The following is a 10,258-nucleotide window of genomic DNA, read 5'->3' on the forward strand; positions in this document are numbered from 1 at the left end:
AAGCACACACACCGGAAGCGAAGGCTCTACTTCTTCCGCTTACAATGAGATTTATATTAAATAGTGAAGTCAAAGAGAGTCAAAGAGACTCATTTTTTTTCAGATATCGAAGCGATCATAAACACAGACATATGGACAGACATTCGTACTTGGCTGGATCATCATTTTGATCAAGAACATATACTATATACATTTGCAGTCACAAATGTTTCATTCTTCCTGTTAAATACATTTAAAGGAAAATTTGAATTTTAACCAATATTTAATGACAACATTATATATTCTGAACCAACTGCCAAATGTATTTAATTGTTATTACTTATATCATTGAAAAGGCAATAAGCCTTGTATTGGTCATGTTATTTATACAATCTTATATATAAATACAAAATACATGCAAACACGTACTTACCGAAAAATCCAAGTACATATTGCCATTTATTTGTAGGAGGCAATAACATTTTAACACAACACTAGAGGGGCAAAAGAAGTAAAGAACAGGTGAGATATTTTACGTAAATCATTTAAAAGGAATTAAGAGCAGATCAGATGTAAAACATTAAAGTTAAAGTTTTCAACTCATTTTTCGACCTTAGGCGTGCATTTTATAAAATCGTTGAAATACATATTTATTAATTTTGTTCTTTTTAAAGCTCTAAAAATAATGTGCATATAAGGCAACTTCAACAAAATAAAAATGTGCTTTTAGGCACTTTCGTTTTGGTTTGTGAATTGATCACCAACCATCCAGTAAGGCATGACAAACAGTTTTGTATATATAGATAAAATCTCATCAATATGCTTCAATTCATAATACGTTTGGAATACCAATGAAATAGTTGTTTTGGCATATCCTAACCAGAGATTCGTATTCGGATACTGAATAAATGATAGCTTATTTAACTTTACTACCGACGACTACGTTTGGATCATCTATAGAGAACTGCTAAGCTCTACATCCAGACTATTATTTAAAAACAGCCCATGGCCAAGCAAGTTCTTTTTTCTAAACCGCTGGTGTAAAAAAGCTATATAAAAATTCGCAGATTAAAAACTGAAAAAAAGACACATTCAAGCTGATGCTGAATATATAAAAGTCAAAGAAATAAGCTGAAAAGTGAATATGAGAAACTCAAACATTGTAGATGAATATGAATGAGTGAAGAACTAAAGAAAAGCATAGACAAATGTTTGCATGTGCTTAGAAAATGCGCTGAAGTATGCACAGCCAGGTAACTGAATGCCAATGACAAATTTATGTATAAACTTTAGCGCGTAAAGTGCCACTAACTAACCCATACAAAAACACACGCACACACACACACACACATGCATACAAAGTCGAGTGCAATGGCACGACGAGGCGCCTGGGCGTATGCTTTATGAATAGCGCATACAAAGTGCAATTCTATGAATAGAGAGGTTGCCCCCAGAGAGAGAAAGACAGAGGGAGAGGGAGAGGGAGAGGGAGAGGGAGAGAGCGCCTCAGGCTCGCCTGAGCACTTACAATAAGCACTCCCGCGTTGATTATTATTAAAGGCGCCCATTTCAAAAGAGCGGAGGCGCTCCGACAATGTCAATGTGCTGGCTTTGCTCTGCTCGGCTCGGCTGTGGCGCAGCTTTTAATGATTTATTTGAGAAAATTTACACGTGAGCGCCGGTCCAAAAACAAACACACATACACACACACACAAGATGAATGGAACCCGCACACACACAAACACTCATGCATACACATATGTGCATGAAAATGGAACCCTGAACGGCACGGGGTCTGCTGCTGCTTGGGCATTTTTGGATAGAAGATACAGATACAGAAGCGCCTGTATTAAGTTGCCAGACCATGAAATTCTTTGGCACGTACGTAGCGCCAATTTTGCGAAGCTTTTTTTGCATAAACAAAAGGGGCAGGTGAGCAGCATCTGGGGTGCCCTTCCTTCTCTCTCACCCTCTCTCTGTGTGTGTGTTATTTCAGTTACAATTCGCGCTTTTTCATATTCTTTTAACGATTTATCATGCGAAAATTGTCTGGTCTCACTTTGCATATGCAAACCAACGTCGGCTATTATTATTTAACTGTCCGCTTTTCTTGCATTTCCTATTGTTATTTCTCGTTTGCTTACCCTACAGCACTACGTAAATTTAGTCACGTTATTTAAATAATAAACTGCATCACAAACACCCCCATACACGAAATTATGCAAAAATATCATCAGATTCCCGGACAATGGCTAAATTATGATGACAATGCGCATACGACGAGTGGCTTGGCCAAAAGGGGGAATCTCTCACACTAGCAAACTGATGCCACAACTGATATAACTTAATCAGTGAGACGTTAAGTGAGTTGGGGAACTGTTGGATAAGAGCCCGCGTTTGCAGGTTCAGCGATAAAAAAAAATTATACGCAATTAATTATTCCATATCGCCAAGTGAATATCTTTGACTTCTAATTAGCATGAAATATACACAAATACACGACATTATCGATAAGATGTGTAATTTAATGGCTGCAATCAAAAGTTTGAACGAGAAAATGAGTTTGATGAACCGTTAAAGGCGAATCGAGATATGCATCAATTTATGCTGGCATTGCACCATAAAAAAGCGTGTAGTCCGAGCCTCCAATCACAACAACTCGTATAAATGTGCGATTCTTTATGGTTAATTAAAGATATAAAGTTCTCAAGATATTTTCCAAAACTGTGTAAAATAGGAAGATGAAAAAATAGCGATAGCTAATGATTTAATCAAGATGAATGCAAGAAGGCCATTTAATTCCTAACAAATTTCAGAAATCTTCAATTGCCTTTTCCTCCGATTTTTTTCTAAATATATATTTTTTTAAAGCACCTTACGAACTTTCAACTTCGTTCTTTCAACTTTGCAAATTCTATGAAATTTATCATGAGATTGAACTGAATAAAATGATTATTTAATTATATTAAAATTAATTATATAGAAAAAATATATATATTCAAATTCAAAGAAAACTTCTAAAACGGAAATTTTAATGTAATAACATATATTAAAAAAGATAGCACTAACATAAATTTATTTAAGACTTATATATATTTCTCAAGAAAAAATATAAGATAAATCTATTTTGTATAATTAACAACATAATATATATGTTTTGATTATCCACATTGCTATAACTTTAACTTTATTATCTTTTTCTTACGCTGAGCAACAGTCTTGCAAACAGCTCATGCCCACATAATTAGCATGGCCATAGAGGCAGTTGTTAACTTACCATAACTAACATACGTACTCCATAAAATAGAGAATAAGAGAAATAGAGAAAGAGAAATACTGCCCACCTCCAGCCCCGACCTCGACCTAGAGTTATTTGTTACATTTTAGCTCTGCTGCACAAAAATATAACACCAGTTGCCAACTTTGGGCAAAAACGAAACAAAACCCTGGCACCGAGACGGGGACCTACTTTCGCCAAAGGCAAATAAAAGGGGTTACCAAAAATAGCCATTCAGCCATATAAAGAAGCACTGAGCAGACAGCAAGCACCTCCCCCCACTCGCATATAAGGTCATAAAATAGTTGTCGCAACCTGGCGGGATAAGCATCTGACCATGCCCCAGACTCTTCCTGTGGCCTGCAGCTCCAAGCACACACACACACACTCTGATTACTTCGTTAAGTTGCATGTTGGTACAAATTGTTTCCAAAGAAAGGCAATGGAAATAAAAATTATTGCCCCAAAACAAACAGGCAAGGGTTAAAGGTAATCACAACAACATGAAACTTGTGAAAGGTGACTGGAAACTATTAAGCTACACTAAATAAATAAATATAAAACAAAAAAACAACTGCAACAGCATCATCGCGCTGTGATTATCTCGACCAGAGATTCTAGTTTATGGCGGATCCTACGATCCCAGCGACTGCAGACACATTCATTGGCCTTGGTCTTGTGGATTAGAGACTCCTGTCAAATATGCAGCTCTTATCACATGTTGTCATCATTCGAAATGATGCACAAGTGTACCAGAACCAGACAACAACAAATTAAAAGCCACTCGCTGGGAACTTCATTAGAGAAAGTCACAGACGATGACCCGCAGATCCCACAAAAAAAAACCCAAAGCCATAACCCAGAGCCAGACTCAGACGCAGACTCAGACCCTTTGCCTACTAATTTTTTAGTAGCTGTGTTGTTTTATGTTTTTTGTCAAAGCTAATTAGTACGTAAAAGCATTAACAATGGATCGCAGTGACGAATATATGATCGCGTCGACTGCATTTCAAGTGTCAAAAGCATATTTTTTTTGTCTTTCCACGACCAAGTTTTGGGCCAAGTCATTATAGCATTGGCATTAGCATAATACGCGTATTATGCGTATTAATTACAGCGCCGACATTTGCATTTAAACGCCTATTTGTTGGCCAGGCTAGCAACATAGGGCAATACAAACATCGGTGGTGGGTCTTAAGACCCAGTAGCTAATGCTATCCATGACCCCAACTATAATTATTAAATTAAAAGACAATGCGTTTGCCCTGGCATCGGCTAAAGACCTGCAAGATGCGTACATTTTGTTAGGTAGAAAAAGCGACCACCCGAGCGTGGAGAAAGAGCTGGTTGCAGCGAGATGGATATCAAGTTCAAGTTGAAACCAAGCCATAAATAGAAAACAAAAAGAGTTATTATGTACAAATTTGCATAAATTTCACGCTTGACAGTGAAATGATGCATAGAGGAAGTTGTTAGAATGCCAGAAACGTTGTTTTCACAGGCATTTTTCAAGTATTCAAAGTATGGAAAACTAATTTCTTAATCACTGTTCGCTGTTCAATGTGGGTGTCCAAAACTGGGAAGTCATTTTTCTTCACTAATACCTAAATTAAATTTTACAACAAGGAAGTCAAGTTTCGGAGTCTGAGCTGCCTTTCAGGTTGGTGTACATAAGCTAAGAACCAAATATACAATATGTGCCTGACCTGTATTTACTTAACGAAAAGCTACATGCTAAATTTTCCGACTCTAGGTTTCTTAAAACCTAAGAGGTTTGCAAAATAAAATCATAATTTCATATCGACTTGTATCGATTGCTTGGAAACAAGTCTTCTAAGGTCTCTAAATTCCGACAAACGGACAGACGGACATGTCTAGATCGACTCGGCTGTTGACGATGATTAAGAATATATACCTAAGACACAAATAAAAGGATTAATGTAGCAAGTTGTAAAAATATCTTAATTATTTTTTAATGTAGATTAATACAGATATTAGGAACTTTTATGGTTAGCTAAAATTAGAGCTCTGATAATTCAGAAAATAGCTTTTGTAATACTTATAGTATTTTGAATACAATAACACGAAATATTTGTTTAAATTGCAATACTAAGTGTATCACCAGATTAATTGATACTCAACTATTTGTTGATTTGGTAAAGAAATAATTGAATTTCCCACCTATACTGTGACTGTTTTTATAAAACATTTAGAAATATTTCCATTTAAAATATTTTCAAAATGTTTAGCCCAACATGTTTAGAAATTCACTGCCCAAATGATGCACATCTGAAAAGTGCTCCAAGAGTGATTTTTCACATTTTGAATAGACCTTATCACAATCGACGCCCGCATGCCCCAAACGTTCGGCATGTAGATAATCGTTATCCGTGTGCTCTGACAGGGCATCTATTGAGCTGGAAGGACTTTTAAGATCCAGTTAATTAGTGAACTATTAACGCGTCGCACTTTACTCACGTCAGCAATATGTGCAGGAGCTCTCCCAGCAGTCCGTTGCGCTCATCAAACGGTGAAGCGGAACTCTCGCAGATGCTCTTCAAAACACACTGCCGTCCATTCAGATGCATACGTATGGCCATAGTCTCAAAACTCTTGTAAACAGCCCATCGATAGTCACTGAGGGCCTGTGATGTCTCTTCCATAACTCTAGTGACCAGACCCAGTTCCTCGTCGCTCTTTCGCATGGCCTGCTGAAATATGGTTGCATTATCCATAAGCTTCCGTTCAGTTATGTCGTGCACGTCCTTCGTGCGTATTTGCTTGGCTGAGTTGGGCAAATAATAGCTCGCCTTGAACACATAGCCCGTGGTAACGGACTCAAATTTAAGATCTTCCACGGGTATACCAAAGCCCGCAATAAACTGCAGTGGAAACATATTAGCATTATAACGATCCTAGTCAATAGTGCGTACCGACTTTTAATCTGGCGGCATGGGTAGGTGGATAGATCAGTGGCAGCCAACGTGCCTTTCGCACCAACAGATCACTTTCATCATGTAGCTCATGGCTAAAGTTTTGATTGTAAGCTAAAACAACAGCCAAATAGGCCCAGCAAAGCGCTATAAACCATTTCAGATGCAAAATTATGATCATATTATTGTTTTCCTTTGTATCCTTGCCACGCTGCTCTTAACTACTGCCAAACCGCACAGTTCCAGTGTTAGCTCTTAACTATGCCAAAAAACTTTGTAAAAGAAAGCATCTTACTTTCTTCTATTGAAAACTATATAAAAAAAAACAAAAAAAAAACCGAAAGTGCCAACAGATAAAACAAATTTGGCTCGAGTCCGTTGAAGCTTAAGAGCCTCGCTAAATATTTCTGACACTACTGTGTGCCCATTTAACTTATCGCTATGGGAATGTGTGAGTTTTCTAAAAACAGTAGACTTCGCGTTCTATTAATTAACACCTAAACGGTCTATTAGTTCCATGAAGTACACTAGGCGTGATTTATATTTAAAAGTATAACATCTGAGACTTAACCCAGTTTCTAAAACAATGATAAACATTTTTATAAAATTGTTGTAAGAGTCCTCTAAACTAGAATTTTCACTAATCTTTTTTTAAGTATCAAGTATTCACAGTTAGCTTAGCACTAAATATAAGCTTTGGAGAAAATGATACCAAAATATTAAAAACAAAAAAAATATTATATGCTATTTAAATGGTGCATTCTATGTTTCTATGTTTGACCCTCTATTTAAGAACATTCGCGAGTGGTTTTTCTAGTTTTTGTTTTATTAACTAATACATAAATTTGTCCAGATTGTCATGTAGTTCGCTAAAGTGTTGCAGCAAACTGCGATGGCATTCCTTAAACACTCGGTCACAGCCCGCGCCCGATTGGCCCACCTTCTCGGCATAGTAATACTCATTATCCGCATGCTCTGACAGCTTATCCACCGATGAAGAGGGTCTATTAACAGATCAAGTCTAAGGGCTATGTTGTGCGTTAAACCACAGCTCTACTTACGTCAGCAGAATATGCAAAAGGTCGGCAATGAGGCCGTTTGCAATATGAAAAGGCTCCTCGGCTGCCTCGCAAATGCTTTTCAGCACACAAATGCGCCCCTGATAGCCCAGGCGTTTAGCCAAACCCTCCAAGCCCTTGTACATCGTCCAACGATAGCTGCTCAACACTTTGTTGGTTCTCGTTAGCAGCTTCCTTGTGCTCTTGCCCAATTCATTGGCGTCAACCAGAAAGTTCTCAAACATAGGTCGACGTCTGCGCGCACCAACAGATCCCAACGTAGGCACCTGGTTAAGAGGCAAAGCTGTGGGAGTACGCAATGAATCCGGCGTTTCGGGCAACCAGTATTCCGCCTTTAGAACATAGCCTGTTGTCACAGCCTCGTATTCAAGATCCTCAAGCGGTATACCAATGCCGCCAATGAACTAATTATATATGGGATTTCCTTTAATCAATCACTAAATCACGTTCACACTTTTACTCACCATAACGCGAGTGGGTGAGGTCGTTGGAAAGACGAGCCACGGTATTGGCGTTCGTTTGGTACGCTCATGTTTTGATAGACTACCGTAAGTGGCAGTCGCACTTGAGAACGAATTACTTAGTATACTTATATATAGACAACTACCTATAGTCAGCAATATTCTTGATTTCATATTCTTTATGCTCTATTTATATTTGGGTATTATGATAGTAAATCAACACACGATGCGCACGTTGTCAATGCTTTGCCCAGCAGCGCGTTACTGAATCTCACAGACTGATAAAAAAAAAAACCTTCTCAAAGTTCTAGCTAACGCATTTATTACCGAACTGAGCGACGACATATTAAAATTGTTTAGAAAGAATAGATTCTTCTTTCTGGCTGCAACTTTTTACAAATTCTTTTAATTATCACAATCTAATTGACGCTTGCCACATGCTTCTTGCTGGATGGCCAAGTTACTTGGTCAGTTCATGCGGAAACTGTGTAAAACTTGCATATTCCAGTTATAGCTGTCAGACACAAGCTTGGATCTTGGGTTTAATCTGATCACAACTTAATTCCATTGCAAATTCATTCATAATTTGATGTCTAGTCCGTGTTAAGCAATAGTCTTTTGCAGAGAATGTAAGATGTATTTTAATCGTATGCAATGCAATTTATTAACTATTATTTATATAAATAGGACCGAATAAGTATTAGAAGAACGTTTCCCCGAACAAGAACAAAAATATAAGTAATATTACATCATCACATTACATTCTTAAGATCTCAATTCAACATGAGAGTAGTATTTATTCGAGTTAAAATTGCATTATATCTTTTATTATATCTTCTATTATATTTTCCTTTATCTTTTAGTCTTTTATTTAGACCTTTAGTAAAGTTTTCTCATTATTTTTCGTTAAATGTTGTATTCGACTCATTTTTAATACGAATTTTGTTGATACAATAAAAATAAAAGTTGGTTTGAACCAGCTCTAATAAGAATTTTGGTGAGCAAACCAAAGTGAACCAGTTCAATCAAATTTTAGTCGAAAAGTCACACCCTGTACTTGACTGATGCCATTTCTTCTTTTGTTAGCTTTTCTATTGCACCATCCACTTGCAATTTTCTACAACTTATATGGAACTTGCAACTGAAAACTGCAAACAGTTCACTTAGCGCATTCATTGTTCGCGATGAGTTCCAATCGCTCGCGTTATTGTTGCCGCCTCCTAGTTGGATTCATTCTTATTGTACTGACTGTCAAGCTGACCAGTGCAGTGCTGTTCTTTCCACGTGGCGGTTCCATAGGTGTAAGCAAAGCAAAATCTTTAACCAAAACTGATTTAATTACTTGTGCATTCCAGTTACTAGCTGCAGTGGCCATTCCATTGGACCTTACGTATCGCAATGTGTACATGGCCTTCAACTTCGAGTCCAACTATGGTTTGCCGTCGAATGACTCTTACAATCAGTGGATTGATAGGGTAAGTTAACAGATCTTGAATTCCCGCTGTGCCCAAATAATGCTTTTACTTAAAGTGGGATCTGGACGAGGGATTTCTCGGCATTGGTAGCGATGTGACGCCCATAGATGGACGCAATGACGATAAACTGGAGAAACGTTCGATTTCGACACCGCCCCGTTTTACACGTCACGACTTCTACAGAGCGATTGTTAGCTATTTGGGTCAGTATGGCTACAATGGCAGCGCCTGTTTGCTGCGCACCATCTGCGAGGTGACCGCTGCTCCACTGGATGCACACAACGGCGTATTGGGCAGCATATTCAAAATTCTATTCATGTAAGTTGGGGTTATTGTGTGTGACCCCATGCCTGGACAAATTTTCAGATCTAATTAGTGGCCTCACGCCTCTCACACAGGCCAACGACAAGCGCCGCCGAGCAGCGACTACAGCACGTGGATAGCCTCTATGAGGCTACAGAGCTGGGCACGCGCGGCTTAAACTGTGCTGATTACGTGGCCGGTTGTGCACACAGTATGCTGGACATGATAAGCGTTATGCTCTAAATCTAAGGAGTGCGTGAGTGCACTCAAAGAATGCATACAACAGCAAACTGCTCCTAAATAAATTAGCCAAGTGCTTAGCAAAACATTATTCTTATAAAAAAAAAAACATAATTCCCTTACGCTACAGCAAGACTTCAGTATCTACTTTCACCCGTTTACTAAATACGCATATTCAGCAAGTCATTTTTAAGCAGTTCTGTTTAAGCAATCTAATAATTACTGAAGGACTACAAGTATCTCTTAAGACATTTCTTTCAGTAACTTAAATAAACTGTATATGTAAAATTATAATATAAGACTTTATAGAGATTACTCTCCTTTAATAAAAAACAAAATTCTCTTTTAAAATTAAGAAGGATCGGAAACCCGGAATTGGAAATACGCGAACTGGACGGGTCTTTTTGTGGAATTTCAATATTTTGACAAAGTATTTTGCTTAAATTAAAATGTTTTAACTCATATATAAGAAACAGTAAATCATCTTTTTTGAATATAAATTTTATTTTAA

General features: G+C 37.6%; 3 protein-coding genes across 3 annotated transcripts; 1 reads left to right on the forward strand and 2 right to left on the reverse strand.

Moving 5' to 3' along the window:
- Window positions 1–5,501: 5,501 nt before the first annotated feature.
- Window positions 5,502–6,370, reverse strand: LOC115769442. The gene is made up of 3 exons (XM_030714253.1): window positions 6,194–6,370; window positions 5,735–6,138; window positions 5,502–5,682 (listed from the first exon to the last, which is right to left on the reverse strand). The coding sequence occupies exons 1-3, from the start codon at window positions 6,368–6,370 to the stop codon at window positions 5,502–5,504; spliced, it is 762 nt and encodes a 253-aa protein (XP_030570113.1).
- A 651-nt stretch (window positions 6,371–7,021) lies between these two features.
- Window positions 7,022–7,903, reverse strand: LOC115769443. The gene is made up of 3 exons (XM_030714254.1): window positions 7,733–7,903; window positions 7,251–7,672; window positions 7,022–7,193 (listed from the first exon to the last, which is right to left on the reverse strand). The coding sequence occupies exons 1-3, from the start codon at window positions 7,901–7,903 to the stop codon at window positions 7,022–7,024; spliced, it is 765 nt and encodes a 254-aa protein (XP_030570114.1).
- An 878-nt stretch (window positions 7,904–8,781) lies between these two features.
- Window positions 8,782–10,149, forward strand: LOC115769732. The gene is made up of 4 exons (XM_030714668.1): window positions 8,782–9,030; window positions 9,085–9,204; window positions 9,260–9,522; window positions 9,603–10,149. Exons 1-4 carry the CDS (start codon window positions 8,914–8,916, stop codon window positions 9,748–9,750), a joined length of 648 nt encoding a protein of 215 aa, XP_030570528.1. The 5' UTR covers window positions 8,782–8,913; the 3' UTR covers window positions 9,751–10,149.
- Window positions 10,150–10,258: the final 109 nt, after the last annotated feature.

This window comes from Drosophila novamexicana, unplaced genomic scaffold (genome assembly GCF_003285875.2).
Source record: "Drosophila novamexicana strain 15010-1031.04,08,12 unplaced genomic scaffold, DnovRS2.1 tig00004554-arrow-pilon, whole genome shotgun sequence".
NCBI classification, from domain to species: Eukaryota; Metazoa; Arthropoda; class Insecta; order Diptera; family Drosophilidae; genus Drosophila; species Drosophila novamexicana.